The sequence below is a fragment of the Fonsecaea monophora genome (genome assembly GCF_001642475.1).
Source record: "Fonsecaea monophora strain CBS 269.37 chromosome Unknown Scaff4, whole genome shotgun sequence".
In the NCBI taxonomy this organism is placed as follows: domain Eukaryota; kingdom Fungi; phylum Ascomycota; class Eurotiomycetes; order Chaetothyriales; family Herpotrichiellaceae; genus Fonsecaea; species Fonsecaea monophora.
The window spans coordinates 91,828-110,873 of NW_019173935.1; the positions used below are offsets into that span (position 1 = coordinate 91,828).

Genomic DNA, 19,046 nt, shown 5'->3' on the forward strand with positions numbered 1-19,046 from the left:
TGAACCAGCAGAAGAATGAGGGAAACAGCTCAGAAACGGAAGCAATCAATTAACCGGGGTCTAGAGTCTAGGAAAGTGCCAAATTGAAATGGGTGGCTAGGGAAGGGGATCAGAAATAAGGGGGAAAGTACCGGAGAAGGGGACCAGGCACGCGGGAGTGGACTCTAAACCGGACGATTTGCAAGACAAACCATGGCCAAGTGCCCAGCCCATTGCGTTCGCAGGGGATGTCAGCAGCATTCCATTATGACCAGTGCATACCCCCTCTTCATGGTCCTGGCACATGATTGCAAGCTTGTAGATTCTTCCTGGATCAGCGTAAAGCTCTGACTTGGGCCTGTTCAGGCTGCCGGTGGGCATGGTTTGGATGAATCTGATACAGGAGAAGACTGATTTAAGGTTCACAACGTGTGGCTGCAAGATGATGGGACGGGGATGATCAATCTGCATGCTGATGCAGGTAAGGCGGCACTATGGACAGTTTGGTTAGACGATAGATTGCTTTTATGGAGAAGTTGGGAAGGGGTAAGGGATCCTTGAGAATTATAGCCAATTGAAGCCAGGTTCTGGGATGACAACCAGGTCCGCCATATCGGCGCCGAATCCAACACGAAAAAATAGGAATTGAAGCTTCCCCAAGACAAAGGGCAAGCTCTCCTGACAACGTTGTCATTCTGATGGCGATCATTGCGGAGTTTCTGTCCACCGCGTCGGATGTGTCAGTCTGAGAGCGAAACATGGCTCGGGGCAAGGTCATAGTGGTAACAGCTTCACCCCTGCAGAGCAATGTGGCGCCGGGTTTTGATTGCCCCTTCGAAACACGGAGTTTGGATTGGTGGTCGGCCCTGCTCGCGCTTAGCAGAGAGACGGAGGGCGGTCCCGCGTGTTCTGGCGCATGCTAATGATGCCAAGAGGGATTCTTGGGTTAATAGTTGACATGTTGAGAACTGCAAAGCCGCAGCCACAACGACACCAATGTCTGGGGTGGCACAGGAGATTGGGGTGAGGCGCATGGGAGCCAGAAACGAGAGCGCAGAGACGAGAAGTGAAACTGCGAATTCCGGATCCATTTTAGCGTGTAATGCTCGCAGCCAAGCGCGCTAGCCGCCACTTTCCGAAACCTTAAATTCTACTCTATCCGATAAGCCACCAAGCCAACCCACCACCCACACAACCACACTACCGTGCCACCGTTGACTCACGTTGGCAGGTCGGCTTATATTTTCAGATTTTTGGTCACAATTCGTGGTTGACCCTTCCACAACACATCAATATGGACACTTTCTACGTCGACGAGGACGTCGGTCGCGATGATGACTCTGCCACTGGCTCAGAAGCCGCCCCGTACAAAACTCTTCTCTTCGCAATGATCCAGCACCCAAAGGCAACATATAAAACTAGGAAGTCAGAAACCACCCCCGCAGACGCCAACGCTGACCCAGCCTCGCGGTTGGAATGGAAGCCGGCATCGAAATCTGCGTTGAAGAAAGCGACCAATCTCTATGAACAACATCAACGGAAACAGGCAAAGCAAGCTGACCTGGCCATCCGGGAACAGCAAGAAGTCGAGAGGAGGAAGCAAGTGCTCGAGGAAGCAAAGAAAGTGGTCATTACAGAAGATGAAAGCTTGCCGGCGCCCGTCAAGATCAAGCTCAACACCGTCGATCCCGCCATAATCAAGCTAGGCACTGCAGACTCCAAAGGCACCCGTGTCCGGGTTGTGGGTCGAGTTCACCATTTGCGGTCCCAGAAGGACATTATCTTCGTCACACTGAAAGATGGCAAGGGTTTGATGCAATGCGTATTCTCAGGCAATTTGATAAAGACCTATGCCGCCATGACTCTGACCCTCGAGACTTCGCTCGAAATCCGCGGTGAGCTCAAATCTCTTCCACCGGGGGCGCACGCTCCTCTCGATCGGGAACTCCATGCCGACTATTTTACCGTGATTGGAGCGGCGGTCGGTGACAAGGAGGCCATCACCAACAAAGTGCAAGAGGATGGTGATGCCCAGAAGCTGCTCGATAACCGCCATCTCACGCTGCGTGGAGACGTCTCCTCCAGCGTCATGAAAGTTCGAGCAGCCGTGGAGATGGCCTTTGTGAAGGCGTATGAAGAGGTGCAATTCACGAAAGTGTCCCCTCCAGCAATGGTTCAAACGCAAGTCGAGGGTGGCGCAACTCTCTTCGAGTTCAACTACTACGGTGAAAAGGCTTACCTGACTCAATCCTCCCAACTGTACCTGGAGACCTGTCTGCCTGGCTTGGGTGACGTATATTGCATTGAAAAGTCCTTCCGAGCCGAAAAATCACTTACCCGCCGCCATCTGAGTGAGTACACACACGTTGAGGCCGAACTCGACTTCATCTCCTTCGACGACCTGCTCAACCACATTGAGCACATGGTGTGCAGGGTCATTGAAATCGCCCTCGCGGATCCCCTCATTGCAAAATACGTCTATGACCTCAACCCCGACTTCAAAGCTCCGTCCCGCCCCTTCCGGCGCATGAAGTACTCCGAAGCCATTGCTTGGTTGGTAGAACATGAGATCCCCAACGAAGAAGGCAAGCCCCATGATTTCGGAGACGACATCGCTGAGGCCGCCGAGCGCAGAATGACCGACATCCTCAACGTCCCCATCTTCCTCACCCACTTCCCCACCGAGATCAAAGCCTTTTACATGCAAAAAGACCCCTCGGACCCTCGCGTGACCGAGAGCGTCGACGTCCTCATGCCTGGCGTCGGCGAGATCGTCGGCGGGAGCATGAGAATCTGGGATTACGAGGAGCTGATCGCCGCCTACAAGCGCGAGGGCATCGACCCCGAACCCTACTACTGGTACACGGATCAGAGGCGCTACGGCACCAGCCCCCACGGCGGTTACGGTTTGGGCCTGGAGCGCTTTTTGGCCTGGATGTGCGGTCGTTGGACTGTTAGGGAGTGCTGCCTGTACCCGAGGTTTGCCTATCGTTGCAAGCCATAGTTGATACCACTGAGCTTTCAAAGTGGGATTCCTCAGGATGATTACGAGGTACGATCCAGAAGGTCTCCGAGATGGTGACCGCGGGGGTGGTCCGGAATACGCAGCTATGATGGATTATGGGATGATAGAACAACTACCGCTGGACATCTTGCCAGAGATACCTTAGATAGACCCAAAGCACACAAGCAGTTTCTTGCTTACATTCGTTTGGTATTTTCCTGACTCCATAAAAAGCCCAATCTTCCCTGTCCAGCTCAAGACCATGAGCTCACCATTGTCCCCCTACCCCTAGTCTTACAAGTACTTCTTAGGCATTGTACTCTTTCGCCATTTGTACCATACAAACACCCCAATGCAACATGTCTGGAATGCCATAAAACTATACAGGATGAATCCGATCCTAGGCGTGTGCGCGATGACATATTCCCTGACTCTCTGTGGCACCTGTTCCGTCACGCCCACATGGGTCTCCGCAATCTGCTCACTCAGTTTGGCAAATTGCGTGCGGTGATCGCCAGTCTTCAACTCCTTCTCCAGAGAGGAGACGACCCTGTCGAGGTTGGCCACACGGTTATCAAGACTCACAATAGATTGGGAATTGGGCATGCGGGCGAGAATTTCGGCGTGTCGGGACTCTAGGGTAGCGGAGACACGTTGAACTTCACCAAAGAGGTTTTGGATGGATTTGGAGATGAGATTGAGGCGGTTGTGGAGGTCTGCGAATTGGGTTTCTGTTGTGGTGTAGTAGGAAGCCGGGTGGTCATCCATTTGCATCACCCCTTGTCCTTGATTTTGATTCTGCGAGAAGGCTTGTTGATTTGATTCTTGCGTGGCTGGCGGCGCAGTGAGAGAAGATAGAGTGAATCCGAACACCTCAAAGGAGTCGGGAGGATCTGCTGATGCCGCGGTCATCCCAAAGCTATAATCCGGCGGTAGTGCAACTTTCGCCGTGGTGAAGCACACTTTATCGTCGACACGGATTTCGAGCCCTTCTGCACGAGTGTGTTTCACATTGATATGAGATGGCCGCCCGAGATTGCGGTAGACGTAGTCGCAGTGCCCGAATGCAAGGCTGTCCACGTTCGCATGGTTTCTGTAATCGACCGACCCGTCACTGAGAAACCCTCGAATCTTTTGTACTCCTCCTACTGTGTCGACAACTATTGCAAGCCCTTCCCACTTCCCCACTGTGTATATGCTCGACGTGCTCACTGTTTTATCGCCATTGGCCACATACCACAGTTGCAAATTCCCACTGCCTCTGTCTGCAGCGCTTGCCCTGAATTTGAAGTCCACAGCCCAATCCTGTAATGAGTTTTTCTGTTCACTCCATAGCGCTCCCCGCTTGTGACCGCCGTACGGAGGTGTCAGAATGACTTTGTCGGACAGCAGTTGAGGCACATGCCCTTCCCCAAGCATCGACCAACCAGGAATGGCAAAGGAATTCGGCGAGATTGTCTGTTTATGTCCAAAAGACATTTCGTCGATGACATTTTGGGCAAGTGATGAAGTTACCCAGAGAAGGGAGAACAGTGAGGAGGAAAGACCGATCTTCATGGTGGATGTTATACAATACTATCCAGAGTCAGTTTGCGCATACAGCCGATCAAGGACAGATATTTGCACACGGAAAGTTATGTGGACGAGGTAGTGCCCACCTCAAGAGTAAGGTCTTTTATTGTTTGACATCCAAGATTTAAATATTGATACAGTAGCGAAGGTGACGCAGACAGCAACAACACAGTAGCGGATTTCGCGCGCAAGGTCAAGAGTGACTGGAGATGGCTCAATAAGATGTCGCACGTTTAAATTCTGAAACACAACATGATGCTTGAATCCCTCAAATGCGTCCATGAAAGGAAGATAGAAAAGGAAATCAAAGAAGTGGCTTGTGGCTCAAGCGGGAGGTGTCATGTCACGGCCACACATGGCATCTGGCAGCATGGCGGAGGCACCCTTTTTCGCACCTGGTGTCCATAAGTTCACATCCGATGCGCCTTGCTGCACCGTAGAACAAAGTGAGCCTGTCCGACGAAGCATAAGAGTACTTTATGAAGCTCTCCTCACCTCGCTACATACTGCAAGTCTGTAGATTAGGGCCACAGAATAATCTCTCCCTTCAGTCCCAACCCAAGCCCAGGTGCTGCTCCTCATGGCGTCTGCTGCTTCGGCCACCTTGAGCCGAATTCGCGACAATACACCTATTATCCCAGTAAGCATAACGCGTCTGTTCATGTCCAATATCACACGTCTAATGGTTGTCAAGCAGTCGAGGCCAAACGCCAAAAGAACCAGCGATGATCAATGGCCATCGTTATTCCAGACAGCCGTAGTGGCCACCGCTCTAAAGATTCTACTGTTTCCGGCCTATAGGTCAACAGACTTTGAAGTTCATCGGAATTGGCTAGCCATCACTCATTCATTACCTGTGAAAAAATGGTACTTCGAGGTTAGGAGACCCAGCATCGCCTATCAGGAGCTTCCGGTTCTCTGACTTTTCACCAGGCCACATCAGAGTGGACATTGGACTATCCGCCAGCATTTGCGCTGTTTGAATGGGTTCTTTCTCAACCTGCTGCTCTAATCGACGCCGGAATGGTGCAAATTCAAAACCTGAACTATGATTCCTGGGCCACCATATACTTCCAGCGAAGCTCTGTCATCATTACAGAGCTGCTGCTTGTCTACGCTCTGCACAAGTACGGTTAATGCCTCAAATATGAGTGAGCACTACTGATTTGAAAAGGTACATGGAGACTTCGCCCGCCGCGACACGTCGCCAAAGCCATGCCGTGGGCCTTTCAATCCTGCTCTCCCCAGGATTCTTGATCATCGACCACATCCATTTCCAGTACAATGGTTTTCTCTACGGCATCTTGATCCTGTCCGTCGTCTTCGCACGCAAAGAGTCTACGTTGCTATTAAGCGGTGTTCTGTTCGCTTTGCTTTTATGCTTCAAGCATATCTACCTTTACCTGGCACCTGCATATTTTGTCTACCTGCTCCGGGTTTACTGCCTGAACCCGAAGAACATGTTTCAGCCCCGATTGGCAAACACATTCAAATTAGGCGCAAGCATTGTCGGCATTTTCGGATCTGTGTTCGGACCATTCGCCGCCTGGGGTCAGCTCGACCAACTCAGATCTCGATTGTTTCCATTTGCACGAGGTCTCTGTCACGCGTATTGGGCACCCAATGCCTGGGCCATCTACTCGTTTGTCGACCGGATGCTGATCCTTGGTGCTCCCTATCTTGGTCTAAGTGTGAACCAGGATGCTGTAAACAGCGTCACTCGAGGCTTGGTGGGAGACACTTCGTTCGCCGTCCTTCCAGGTATCACGGCTCGACAGTGTTTCGGGCTTACATTGGCCTTTCAGACCATCGCGTTGACCAAGCTGTGGCGTTCACCTAGCTGGGATTCTTTCGTTGGCGCTCTCACCCTCTGTGGGTACGCGTCCTTCTTGTTTGGCTGGCATGTCCATGAAAAAGCCATTTTACTGGTTATAATCCCTTTCAGCCTATTAGCCGTGAAAGACCGGTCATACCTGGCGAGCTTCCGACCTTTGGCAGTGGCGGGACATGTGTCGCTATTTCCGCTTCTCTTCACCGCTGCAGAGTTTCCGATTAAGGTGGCATATACGATAGCTTGGCTCATGATATTCCTCTATGCTTTTGGGCAGTTGGCGCCAGCTCCTACCCGGAGGCGAGTTTTCTTGCTGGATCGATTTGCGCTGCTTTATATTGCCATATCGGTGCCCTTGATGGCATATTGTTCGTTGCTGCATCGGGTGGTCTTTGGGGAGAGATATGAATTTCTACCACTGATGTTCATTAGCACGTACTCGGCGATTGGGGTGCTAGGCTCGTGGCTTGGGTTCATGGTATGCTATTTGTCTTGAAGAGGCTGTTCTGTAGCTTCCCATAGGGAATCTCCGATAGGAATGCTGGTATGTACGTACGTACAACAACGTGTCTAACCAAAGCTTGAAACGACAGTAATACTCCCTCGCGAGATGTATATGGTGCAGGGTCTTGGACGCCCTCAAGAGCGCTGGCCTGCTGAGTATGGGTTTTCAACGTCGGGCAGATTCAGTGCTCCCATGCGATCGTGGAGGGAGCCCTCCAAGCATCATTGCCACTGTTAGTGGCAGAAGCCGCAGGTATAGCATGGGGTTAGGAGGCCCACAAGGCTGATAATGGGCCATAAGAGGTTGAATGTTGTCCGCAGAAGATAGTGAACAGTCTCACTAGCCTCGCATCGACAGCCGGAGTCGAACGAGTACAATTATGTCCATGACAGGAGCAGAGTGAGACGGTTGATGAGTGGCCATGGCTAGTCGAGGAGTCAAGTGGATAATGATTGGCTGCGACGAGGAGGCCGCTCGGCACTCTTTCCGCCGATCCCTGGTCGCTAATCCACGCAAAGACCCAAAAAGGTGGTGGCATGGCTGTGCATGGCACTGTTTGTGCTGCCTACTTGGGCACTCAGGGTACTAAACCTGTCTACCTAGGTACTCTATTATCTCTTAATTCCCCTCCTAGGCACCTTATCCGGGTATTAACTACCTATGGATGCTATTCAAGAAGTTCGGTTTGCGAGGCTCCACCATCCACAGGGCAAGCCACGCATCCCGCCCGCCATCCACTGTAGAACTGCCACTTGCCCCAATTCACCAAGTCCACCACTCAGCACTCTCTGTTCCCTCTGCACACACTAGTCAGTCCGCCTTCCTGGGCATTTCGCATTGTCTTTTCTCTCCCTCCACTTCTCCTCGTCATGTTGACCTCTTTGTTCTTGTTCTTTTCTTCTCCTGCACCCAACCACAAACAACTGCTTTGCAAACTCCCGTCATAACACCACGCAATCCCCGTCGCATCTGGGTATTCTCTCTCCATGAACGCGTTTGTCTCGCCGAATGTATGTATATATCCTCCTTCGCACGAGGTTTCCACAACCGCGGATCGCGTTCGACACACCTTGGGTCCTCAACACGTCCAACAAGCTCACCAACTTCATTACTCTAGGTCGCGCTCGTCCTAGAATAACCTCCTAGTCGCCATCTCCTCCCCCTCCTACCTCCCCGCCGACCGCGTTGCACTAGGTTGGCCTTTACTCCTCCTCCACAGGATGGTCTTATTCAAGAGAAAACCCGTGCGCTACCTACCCCATCCCCACATCGACGACCAGGAATCCGATGTTTGGGTCATCGCCGAGTCCAATGAAGTATTCACCTCGTACGATGCATATCTCGAGCGCATGGACTTTTTCAAGTCCAAAAGATTCACCTGCGAAGTATCAGGACGTTCCGGTCTGACATTCTTCGACGCGCTGAGGAGCGAGCAGGCTGGGTCACGCGAGATTGATGAGGCGTTTCCGCAAGCACTGCGAGAACCCGTCCTACGCAGAGTCCAATTCTCCACCACGTCTCGTATCGATAATTTGGTCGAAGAGGTTTACAACGACTTCAAGAATGACTTCTATCCTGGTGAACTGGTCACCGTGATACTGGACGACGCATCCCGATTGAATGGTCGAGTGCGGGACAAGGCCAAGTTTGCAGAGGTGAGGGCAGCAGACGGTTCCGTGGCAAGAGAGGCTTTCTCCAGATATTTTGTGCGGCTCATTGATCGCCCAGACGAGGAGGCCCTGGTCGACGATAATCATATCGTTAGAGACCGCAAGGTCTTCACGAAACACATGCTCCGTTCTTTCATCAAGAATACCGTGACCAGGGAAGGTTGGAATGGTGCTCCGTGGATCGTGAAACCCGAAATTGCCGAGCGATTTCGCATTGACACCAACGTTCCACCCCATCTTCAATACGGCCATAAGATCGCCGCGAAGAAAGCGGAGAAGAAGCAGAACGCTGAGCAAGGAGAGGGTATGTTCGGAATCTGGCAAACTCATAAACTACCCGAGCTGAAGCCTGCTCCTAAAGGACGCAAGAACCAACACACGTCTCAACACCAGCTACAGCGGATCGAAGTGCAGATTCCTCCTCCCTACCACGAGAATTATCCCCCCCAACCGCTACCTGACCCAGGATTGTTGCCACGGTCTTGGGACCATATGCATCCACCCCCTCCACCTCCACCTTTCGATCCATATTACCACGGATATCCTCAATATATGCCACCGAACGGTCACTACTACCCTCCACCGCCGCCAGAGGAGCAGTTGCCTCCCAAGCAAATCGTTCAGCCGCCTCCGCCTCCTCCGCCTATCAAATACCCCATAGATGATCTAGATGTTGAACCTGTCCGCGACGGGACGCATCGGCCGACGCTGAAGTTCATCAGCAAAGAGCAATGTGTCGATCGGAAGTCTACGTCTCACCTCATCCCCGGTCTCAAGTCTGAAAATGTCGGCCTCTTACTCGAGACGTGGAATACATTGAATGTGTATTGCCAAGTTCTCAAATTGGACTCGTTCACCTTCGACGATTTTGTGGAAGCGATGATGTTCACCTCGCATGAGATTGACTGCGAATTGTTTGTCGAAGTACATTGCGCAGTTCTGAAACAACTTGTGAATTCCGAGAATGATGATGATGGAGCCATTCAAATATCACTACCAGATCTTCCCGACCCAGACGAGGATGAAGAGGAGGAAGAGGAAGAGGAAAGCAAGCCACCAACACCAACACCCGAACCGGAATATCCTGCGAAACGAACACGAAGTAGTCTCCACAAAGTTCAATTCGCAGAGCCAGAACCAGAGCCAGAAGAACCCGAACCTGTAGTACCTCATCGCGCCGCCGAGATGTTTGGAGAATATGGCTGGATCGACAGGCTTCGGAAGCGTGACCTTAGACATGGTGGCTGGGAATTGGTCATGGTTGGGTTGCTGCATCAGCTTTCCGGCAGGCCCAGACTCACGGACGTTTGTAACAGAATTCTTTCTCATCTTGCCCCTCTAGATGCTGAGCCGACCATGGAAACAGCCAGGATCCAGTACTCGACCATGGACATCAACCTGCGCGCGGAGGCTCTGCAGATCATCTGCCAGTTGTTCCTCGAAACCAAGACCGTCAAGAATTTTCTGGAAGAGATGAGCAACACAATGACTCATTACCGTAAAATCAAGATTGAGCATCAGCGAGCTCGGAAAGAGGCATTGGCAAAGCTTAAGGAGCTTCAAATTGAACGGAGACTGCTGGCGCCGGAACCCGAGAAATCTCCTACCCCGATGCCCGAGCTCGAAGATACTACGGAGGCGGAAAAAGGCGAAGACGGCGACATTTCGATTCCCGATTCAGAAGATGAAGAGCCCGTCATGACAAGATCTTTGCGACGGGGCAGTGACCGAGCGGCCGAGCGTAAACGGAAACGCGAAGAAGAGCAAGAGCGCAAGGAGAAGGCAGCAGAGGCGAAGCAGAATAAGGGAAGCAAAGAGTATCAGAAAGTTCTCAAGCAGATCGAAAAGGAGCGCGATCGCATCGAACAAGCAGAAGAGCAGATTCTCGTTGTCGATGGGGACTTGCGTGAAGCCGACTGCCCTCGGACACGGGTTCTCGGGAAAGATCGCTTCTGTAACCGGTATTGGTGGTTCGAAAGGAATGCAATGCCACATGGAGGGTTACCCGATAGCTCGACGGCGGGAGCGGAATACGCCAATGGCCGGGTCTGGGTGCAAGGCCCTGACGATATGGAGCGGGAGGGTTTCATTGATGTCAGCGAGCAGGATAAGCAGGCTTACTACCGACGCTTCCAGATGACTCCAGCCGAACGGAAGAAACTGGAAGAAGGTACCACGAACCTAGTCTCCGCGAGGCAATGGGGATTCTATGACACGGCGGAAGAACTTGACATGCTTATCGGATGGCTCGACTCTCGCGGAATCCGAGAATTGAAGCTGAAAAAGGAACTCAACTTGCAACGTGATGCCATCATCAAACATATGGAGAAGCGAGCTGCGTATCTGATGCCGCGAGAGAAATCTGAAGAGCCACCGACGCGGATGTCTACGAGGACCAAGACGCACATCAGCGATAAGGCACATCGATGTCTGAAATGGAAGAACTCTACCGCTCTAGCGGAACTAGGGCATCGCCATGTCGACCCCGTGCCGAAACCGAGAGGGAGAGGCAAGAAGAACATCACTTACGAGGAGCCGCAAACAAGGTCAAGCGCGGCAGCTCCACCAGCTCCGCTGAACCGACAGGGTAAACCGGTAACGAGGCAGGGGACAAGGTACAACTTTTGAAAGCATCTGCTCTATGTCTGCGACCATCTGCATAACGGAAAAGAAACATCATGGTGTTGCGGCGGATTAGAAACGATTGGGAAAGCACATTGCATTGACTTTGATTCATTTCTCCAAGAGGGCTATTTGGCTGGCATTTGTCTTTCGGGGCGTGGACAGTTTCTTCAAATCTTCCGGGCGGGACACTACTATGAGCTCACCGGGACTGGATTCAACAGGGTTGGGCGGTTTACACTCCTGCGCGTTCTCCTGGAAGGCTTGATGAGAAATGAGTGCATGAAAACGGGCGCTGGACAGATTACTCTCTCCGACTCAAATTTGTCAGCCAACAACGGACAGAAAAGAAAACGGGGCATTGTTTCGGAAAAGCTATGAGGACTAGAGAGGGGTTTTGCATCGTGTATGGATTGATGTTGCATTCATAGATTTGCGATTAGAAATGAGCTGTGAACACAGCGAGCCTGTATTACCGACGCCACAGCTAGAGCCCCGCGGGTGCTTTGGGTGCTTTCTGCGCATTGAGGAGACGAAAAATGGGTAAAGACATTTTTGAGACTGGATGATGGTTCCTCTCCATTTCATGCTGTCACTTAAGAAACTATACATGGGACACCACTGATCCGCTCAATCTTATTACTCACTGCCTCACAACTCATCTCTCAGAACCTCTTGGGCCTTGGCCGCAAAGCCTTGCTTGGCGGCGATCTTCCTGCCGGGTTTCTCAATCACCACGTCCTCGCCGCGGTCCTTGAGTCCGCGCTTGACCATGCTCGTGAGGATCTCGTACGCGACCTGCGCGCCGGCCAGCGCGGTGGCTTCGCCGTGGCCCGCCTCGTACGCAGGGCTCACCTCGACGACGTCGGCGCCGACGAGATTCAGGCCCTCAACGCCGCGGAGGATCTGGATGAGTTCGCGCGTGGTCCAGCCGCCGGGCTCGGGCGTGCCGGTGCCAGGGGCCAGACCGGGGTCGATCACGTCGATGTCCACGGAGAGGTAGACGGGCATATCCGTGCCCATCCGCTCCATGATCAGGTCGATGATGCCCTTGACGCCGACGGCGTCGATGTCGTCGGACTCGATGCGCAGGAACCCCTGGCGCTCGTCGTCGGCGTAGTCGTGGAAGTCGTCGCCCAGGAGCCGCGTCCGCAGGCCCGCGTGCACCGACGACCCGTTGTTGATGAGCCCTTCCTGCGACGCGATCCAGAACATGGTCCCGTGCGTGAAGTCCGCCTGCGTGGGCGTCTCGGCCCACGCGCTCGGGTACGCACCGGGGTGCCAGGTGTCGAGGTGCGCGTCGAAATGCAACACCGCGATGGGCTGCTTGTAGATCTTCTCCAGCGCGCGCAGGGCCGGGAGGGCGATCGAGTGGTCTCCGCCCAGGGTGATCAGCTTCGGGTGCACGTGGCTTTCCGGGTTCTTGTAGCTCAGCGGTCGGCGAGAAAGCAGCTCGAGGTACGCCGAGGTCATCTGGTGCAGGGCCAATGCGTTGTCAAAAGGCGTGATGGGGATGTCTCCACAGTCGAGGACCAGAGGCCACGACGTATACGGATTGATGTGTGCGCGGTGGTTGAAGCCTCGGAAGGACGTCTGGCGAGCAGAGGCGGCACGGATGGCACGAGGGCCGAAGCGGGCGCCTGACAGAGAGAAAAAGAATGAGAAACGATGCGCTTCTTTTGCGAACCAGACAGACATGTTCTTTTTGTCCTCTTCCTGCTCCTGTTGGGCCCAAGGAAATTGTCCTGGCTTTGGGGAAACTAGCTTACCGGGTCGATAACTCACTGCTGTGTCATACGGGGCGCCAATGATGCCGATATCGAACGGCTCGTACGGGGTGGTCAGGCATTTTACATGCCTGAGATGGGCGAATGTCGATATTCCTGAGAATCCCCACTGTAACAAGAGTGTCAATACACATGATATAGAACTCATTACTTTGCGTTTTGCCTTCTAGTTTCGGCTCAAGTGTATAATCCTACCACCAGGAACGCAGAACCTGTGGTGGAAGGCTTGGAAACACAGTACTGAGGCACCTTACATCAAAGTCCCATTTCGCTTTCAATTCATCCAGTGGACTACCGGATTCAGGCGGGATCTCGAGTTCCGGATTGTCGTAGAAGGAGGAATGAGCAAAGGGAAGGAGAGGGAGCAATATCGACAAGGACCACGACGGCAGCAGCATCGTTGAGGAACGGCCAGTTGGTCACGTAGGTCTTCCACCCAATGCTGTTTGTATAGATACCAAGAGGGTGAGAGCAGAGAAAAGAAAGAAAAACTTACATTCAAAAGAGTAACATTCTCATGTATCCATTATCTAACAGGATATCATCATGGCCCGCCCATGAAAAAAAGACTCCATCGAGTTGGGTAGATGGATTAGGGCGTCAAGGGCGTCGAATGAAACTCGGCGCCACTCAAAATCCAAAAAAGAACTAGAGGGTGACGCCGCTTTTGAGCGGAGATTCCCGCTGTCTGTTTCGCGTTGCTGTGATTGGTCCGGGTTGACCTCCTGTCTTGCTCCCTCGCCGACGCCCCCGGAGACGAGACATATACAGCTACAGGACGAAGACCAGAAGAGAAATGTCAAGGAGATGCGGAGAGTTGTCGTGACTGGGCTGGGAGCTGTGACGCCCCTGGGTGTTGGTATGTTTTGATGATTGCTGCCAACGACCACCGCTCTCGAGGTTGACGACGATTTGTGTTTTTTTGCAGGTGTCAATCGAACATGGTCTCGGATTTTACAGGGACATTGCGGCATCGTCTCGACACGCCATCTCGGAGAAGAATTCAAGGCGCTTCCAAGTCAAGTCGCCGGTCTGGTACCTGTTCCCAGATCTGACTCGGATGCGGAAGAGGGCGTTTGGAGAGCTCAGGATCATGTCACGCCAACTGTACGGTCTTCAGGCTGGCTTTCTCCCCCCCCCCTTGAAAGGTGAAAATCCAACGAAATACTGAGGCTGAACGCTGGGATAGGAACTCCGCCAGACTGCCAAATTCGCACAGTACGCTCTTGCAGCGTCCGCCGAAGCATTGCAAGATGCTGGCTTCAAAGACGGCAAGGGTCTCGATCAAGAGATGACGGTACGTTGATGAATATTGCCCAACGTCAATGCCTTCCACCGCGCCACGTTGCAAAAAATTCGCGTATATGCAAGAGTTGTCCTGGAAACTGACCACCAAATCTATTCGCAGGGCGTCTGTCTCGGTTCCGGCATCGGGAACCTTGAAGACCTATACAACACCTCAGTGGCGTACAACCAGGAGAAGAACTACCGCAAGATCCACCCGCTGTTCGTCCCCCGGCTATTGATCAATCTCGGAGCTGGACATATCTCCATGCGCTACGGTCTCAGAGGACCGAATCACGCAGCCACCACCGCCTGCACCACGGGCGCCCACAGCCTCGGAGACGCGTCGCGCTTCATCAAATCTGGAGAAGCCGATGTCATGATTGCCGGGGGTGCTGAGTCGTGTATCCATCCGCTCGCCATAGGTGGATTTGCGCGGTCCAGGAGCTTGGTGACCAAGTTCAACGATGAACCATCGAAGAGCTCAAGGCCTTTCGACGCGGACAGAGCTGGCTTTGTGATCAGTGAGGGCGCGGCTTGCATTGTGCTCGAGGTAAGACCGCGTCATCCCCATCGTGCGAGACACTCGCAGTACACGCTCGGAGCGTTCTGACATGCCAGTCAAGGAAATGGAGCATGCCAAATCCCGCGGCGCCAGAATCTACGCCGAACTCGTCGGCTACGGCAACTCCGCGGACGCTCACCATCTCACAGCGCCGCTGGAAAATGGTGCCGGAGCTCTCCTAGCCATGAAAAAGGCCCTCAGACAGGCCCAAATTCCCCCTTCCAAAGTGGACTACATCAATGCTCACGCAACTTCCACACCATTGGGCGATGAGGCTGAAAACCAGGCAATGAAGACACTTATGTTGGGAGAGCATGGCAAGAAATCTGCCGACGAGATCAACGTGAGTAGTACCAAGGGCGCAATTGGACACCTTCTAGGCGCTGCAGGAGCGGTTGAAGCTTTGTTCACTGTTCTGGCCATGTACGAGGTACGTATTTTTCAGCCTGACACCTCCCAGTAGGTGCGACTATAGGAATGGTGATAGTAACGATATGATGGCTAGGACACACTGCCCCCCACTATCAACCTCGTCTCCAAAGGCGACGAGTTCGACTGCAACTATGTCGCGAACGCGGCGCAACAGGCAGAAGTTAACATCGCCTTGACCAATAGCTTTGGCTTTGGAGGAACAAATGCAAGTCTCTGCTTCCAAAAATATAAGTGAGACTCAACCCTTTGAGGACTTTTGGTCTGCTGCTGCAACCACAATATTCGTCCGACGACGTTCGTCGCTCAAATCAGTGCGCTATCCACCACGAATGATCCCCCTTAAGCCACATCTATCGAGGTCTTTCGGAGAGGCGCCTTCAGCCCAGATTGAGGCAAACCAATACCTGCCGTTACAGGTGAAGCTGATATTTCACTGGGAAACGTTTCGTGGATGGCAGACTGGGGTATAGCACTTTTGGCGCTGTCTGGGGGAACACTGAACAAGCCGCCGGATCTGTTGCCGCTCATGGCATTTGATAGCATTTCCTTCATCCGCACCAACTGGTATTTCCGCCGGGTCGGGAAAAGTGGTTTGGTGACGAGGGGTTGCGGTCGAGCAAAGCTTCTAGCGATGGCTGTCATCACTGAGTCTCGCTCCTCATCCGAATCGACCGGACCAGTCAGACTAGGGTCGAGATCCTCCTCAAGGAGCGCAGGGGCGTTTGCATCGAGCGCAGCTTTCTGCTGGCGTGCTTGATTCTTTTTCTGGTATGCAGCGAGCAACATGTCGTAAGGTAGACTTCTTCCGGGAACAGCCCGCTTTGCTCCCATGGAGTGGCTCTTGCATGTTAAACTCCTTGCGCACTGTCCACCATTTGGCAGAATCACGCCGCATTGTTTCTCCACGTCAACCGGACCTTTGGGTTTCACCACCTTCGGTTTCTGTTCTTCCTTTCTCTTCTTCTTTCTAGGCTCTTTGTCGTCTTCGGCGTCGGCCTTCCGTTTCTTGGTCTTCTTGGGGGCATCGTCATCACCGTTGACACCATCTTTTCTGGAAGAGCCTTTAACATCGTCGTCGTCGTCATCATCATCGTCTGCTCTCTCTGCCCGTTCCTTCGCCCGCGCCGCAGCTTCGCGTGCTTCCTTTTTCTTGCGCGCTTTGTCTTGTTTGGACTTCAAACACAAGGATATGTGCCACTTGGCAGTGCGCTTTAGAACCATCTTCTTGCAATGTTTGCAGATCACGGTATCGAGGTTTTCGAGGCGGCCGTTGGGGAAATTTGCCATGGTCTCGTCATCGAACTTGGGTACTTCTGGCGAAGGCGCCTCTGCGTTGTTCTTGACGCCTGTGACTGTCAGAAGGGGCCAACACCAGGGATGCATCTCACTCACCATTTGCTTGAGCCGATTTCTTGGCTTGAAGAGGGAACTTCTTTAATTTGACCTTGGGTACCTTCTTACTGCCTTTGCTGAACTTGTAGCCGGACGCGCTGATAAGGCTGTCTGTGTTGGATCCAACAGATGAGGCTATCAGCAAGTTTCAGTCCCACCCTGACTGCGCCAGGGTTTTGATGTGTACGAACCTCGTGCATCATTTGCCATGTTGGAGACTTTCACCAACGAATTTCGCAACGCCGACGGTCAGAGAGAGGGTTGGGTGAATCTGCTCGAGTACAAGCAATGGCGGCGGCCGACAGTTCTCGAGTCTTGGAGTGTTGTTATCTTCGGTCACCTCTTTCGCAGGCCACGGCATGTCAAGGAGAAATGCGGAGGACCTAAACGATGGGGGAAACTGCGGGCGGTACGTCGAGACTAGGCCTATCCTGGTTAGACATCTATCAAAATTTAAGGTTATGTGATAGAAACGCCACACGAGTGCTTAGTAATACTCGATGCACTAGACATTCACGCACTCTGCCCTACAATACTCGTACAAAGTACAGCGGACCATCTAGGCTTCGGGCGACGAAGCCAGAATCTCTCTTCGACTCCCTTCGGTCTGGGCTTGAAGAATTGACTTGGTCCGCTCAAGTTTTTGCGCAAGGAAACAAATCTCCCCATCTCACCGGCAGCCTCTCTCTCTCTCTCCGTCCTCCTCTGCGCATACACCTCTCAGCCATGGATAACGGAGGGCCCGAACCCCCGCACCCCGAGATCAACTCCCTCATGCAGCGCATCGGCGGGCAATGGGCAGGCCATGCGCTCCAGAAATCCTTCCAACACGAAGTCGCCCACCTCCTCGGGCGCGGGAGAAACACGTCGTTCCCCGGCGCCCAACCCGTCTCCTTCTCGTCGGAACACATACAGGAACTCAAGAGTCAAGACTACTACGTATGCGAAAAGACCGACGGCCTGCGCTACCTCCTGTACCTCACGCAAGATGGCGACAGGGACATCCACTACTTTATCGACCGACGAAACGACTACTGGTACGTGCCCAACCTGCACTTTCCGCACCACGAAGACAAGACCTTTCGGCGATTTCACACCGGCACGATATTGGACGGGGAATTGGTCGAGGACAAGTACCCGGATCGAGAGCCTGTCATCAAGTTCCTCGTGTTCGACTGTCTGGTCTTGGACTCTGTGGTCTTTATGCAGCGACCGCTCGACAAACGCCTCGCCTACTTTCAGACCCACGTCCTCCAGCCGTACAATGCCATGTTCAAACAGCACCCGGAATACACGAGGCCGTTTGTGCTCGAGGACAAACACAACGAGTTCAGCTACGCCCTGGAGAAGATGTTCAAGGAAGTGATTCCCAAGGTGAAACAGACGCACGGCAACGACGGCTTGATCTTCACCTGCCGCGACGCACCCTACAAGATGGGCACCGATCCACATATCCTCAAATGGAAACCACCCTCTGAGAACACGGTCGACTTCCTCCTCCGGATCGAGTGGGCGAGAATGGAGCCAGACCCGGACGATCCAGACCAATCCCCACAAATCGACTTTTACTCGTTCCCCGAGAAATTCGCCCTCTTCATCCACGTGGGCAGCAACGAGTACTCGTACATCGAGGACATGTACGTCGAGCCCCAGGAGTGGGAGGAGTGGAAGAACCTGAACCACCCGCTCCAAGACATCATTGTCGAATGCTACCAGGACGAGCTGCAACGGTGGCGGTTCCATCGGTTCCGACACGACAAGGAGAATGCCAACCACATCAAGGTGTTCAAGAGCGTGATTCGGTCGATCCAGAGCCACGTGACCGAGCAGGACCTGTTGAACCACGCCCCGGAGATCAGGACGGCCTGGAAACTTCGAGCCGAGGAGGAGAAGGAAAAGCGGAAGCGACTCGCCGCCGTTAAACAGGACGGGTGATGTTTTTACAAGTAATTTTTTTTTTTCGATTTCAAAAGAGCAAGCGTGCGTGGCGTTGGATTTTATACGTTGGGGGGCGAGGGGGGGTGTATGGTATTTGGTGAGGATGGAAAGAGATCCAACCAAGGAGTTAACGAGGGGACTGGCTGGCTGACTGCTGGCTGTTGCGCAAAGTTTACCCAATCCCGACAGCATTGGAAATGGTACCGAGGAGTTGCTGCTCACTCGCTCCGTAGGCATTAACGTGGGCAACGGTGTGGGTATGTAATGGGCTTGGGCATGGGCATTGGAGATGTGTATGAATATGGGCAATTTATGCGGTTTGGTGTGCACCAACGAAAAGTCAACGGGAGCGAGCAATCAATCAAAGACAGAGTTTCACTCTTTTTGTTTGTACTGTATCACTTTCCGCGTCTCCTTTTCCCTCTTTCTCTTTTCCGTATTTATTTTCCCTTTCTGTCGTCGCTG

General features: G+C 53.0%; 8 protein-coding genes across 8 annotated transcripts; 5 read left to right on the forward strand and 3 right to left on the reverse strand.

Annotated features, from left to right (window-relative positions):
• Positions 1-1,273: 1,273 nt before the first annotated feature.
• On the forward strand, positions 1,274-2,983 carry AYO21_01029 (hypothetical protein; the record flags this gene model as incomplete). The annotated part of the gene is made up of 1 exon (XM_022651013.1): positions 1,274-2,983. The coding sequence occupies one exon, from the start codon at positions 1,274-1,276 to the stop codon at positions 2,981-2,983; it is 1,710 nt and encodes a 569-aa protein (XP_022516491.1).
• A 294-nt stretch (positions 2,984-3,277) lies between these two features.
• Positions 3,278-4,540, reverse strand: AYO21_01030 (hypothetical protein; the record flags this gene model as incomplete). The annotated part of the gene is made up of 1 exon (XM_022651014.1): positions 3,278-4,540. The coding sequence occupies one exon, from the start codon at positions 4,538-4,540 to the stop codon at positions 3,278-3,280; it is 1,263 nt and encodes a 420-aa protein (XP_022516492.1).
• Positions 4,541-5,135: 595 nt separating this feature from the next.
• Positions 5,136-6,882, forward strand: AYO21_01031 (hypothetical protein; the record flags this gene model as incomplete). The annotated part of the gene is made up of 3 exons (XM_022651015.1): positions 5,136-5,432; positions 5,489-5,682; positions 5,730-6,882. 3 exons carry the CDS (start codon positions 5,136-5,138, stop codon positions 6,880-6,882), a joined length of 1,644 nt encoding a protein of 547 aa, XP_022516493.1.
• A 1,229-nt stretch (positions 6,883-8,111) lies between these two features.
• Positions 8,112-11,189, forward strand: AYO21_01032 (hypothetical protein; the record flags this gene model as incomplete). The annotated part of the gene is made up of 1 exon (XM_022651016.1): positions 8,112-11,189. The coding sequence occupies one exon, from the start codon at positions 8,112-8,114 to the stop codon at positions 11,187-11,189; it is 3,078 nt and encodes a 1,025-aa protein (XP_022516494.1).
• Positions 11,190-11,834: 645 nt separating this feature from the next.
• On the reverse strand, positions 11,835-13,368 carry AYO21_01033 (agmatinase; the record flags this gene model as incomplete). The annotated part of the gene is made up of 3 exons (XM_022651017.1): positions 11,835-12,905; positions 12,969-13,079; positions 13,225-13,368. The coding sequence occupies 3 exons, from the start codon at positions 13,366-13,368 to the stop codon at positions 11,835-11,837; spliced, it is 1,326 nt and encodes a 441-aa protein (XP_022516495.1).
• Positions 13,369-13,777: 409 nt separating this feature from the next.
• Positions 13,778-15,486, forward strand: AYO21_01034 (beta-ketoacyl-acyl-carrier-protein synthase II; the record flags this gene model as incomplete). The annotated part of the gene is made up of 6 exons (XM_022651018.1): positions 13,778-13,829; positions 13,899-14,077; positions 14,160-14,267; positions 14,379-14,807; positions 14,881-15,249; positions 15,325-15,486. 6 exons carry the CDS (start codon positions 13,778-13,780, stop codon positions 15,484-15,486), a joined length of 1,299 nt encoding a protein of 432 aa, XP_022516496.1.
• Positions 15,487-15,590: 104 nt separating this feature from the next.
• AYO21_01035 (hypothetical protein) lies at positions 15,591-16,853 on the reverse strand (the record flags this gene model as incomplete). Its single annotated transcript, XM_022651019.1, has 3 exons — positions 15,591-16,597; positions 16,644-16,778; positions 16,835-16,853. The coding sequence occupies 3 exons, from the start codon at positions 16,851-16,853 to the stop codon at positions 15,591-15,593; spliced, it is 1,161 nt and encodes a 386-aa protein (XP_022516497.1).
• Positions 16,854-17,369: 516 nt separating this feature from the next.
• Positions 17,370-18,578, forward strand: AYO21_01036 (hypothetical protein; the record flags this gene model as incomplete). Its single annotated transcript, XM_022651020.1, has 1 exon — positions 17,370-18,578. One exon carries the CDS (start codon positions 17,370-17,372, stop codon positions 18,576-18,578), a length of 1,209 nt encoding a protein of 402 aa, XP_022516498.1.
• Between the last annotated feature and the right edge of the window lie 468 nt (positions 18,579-19,046).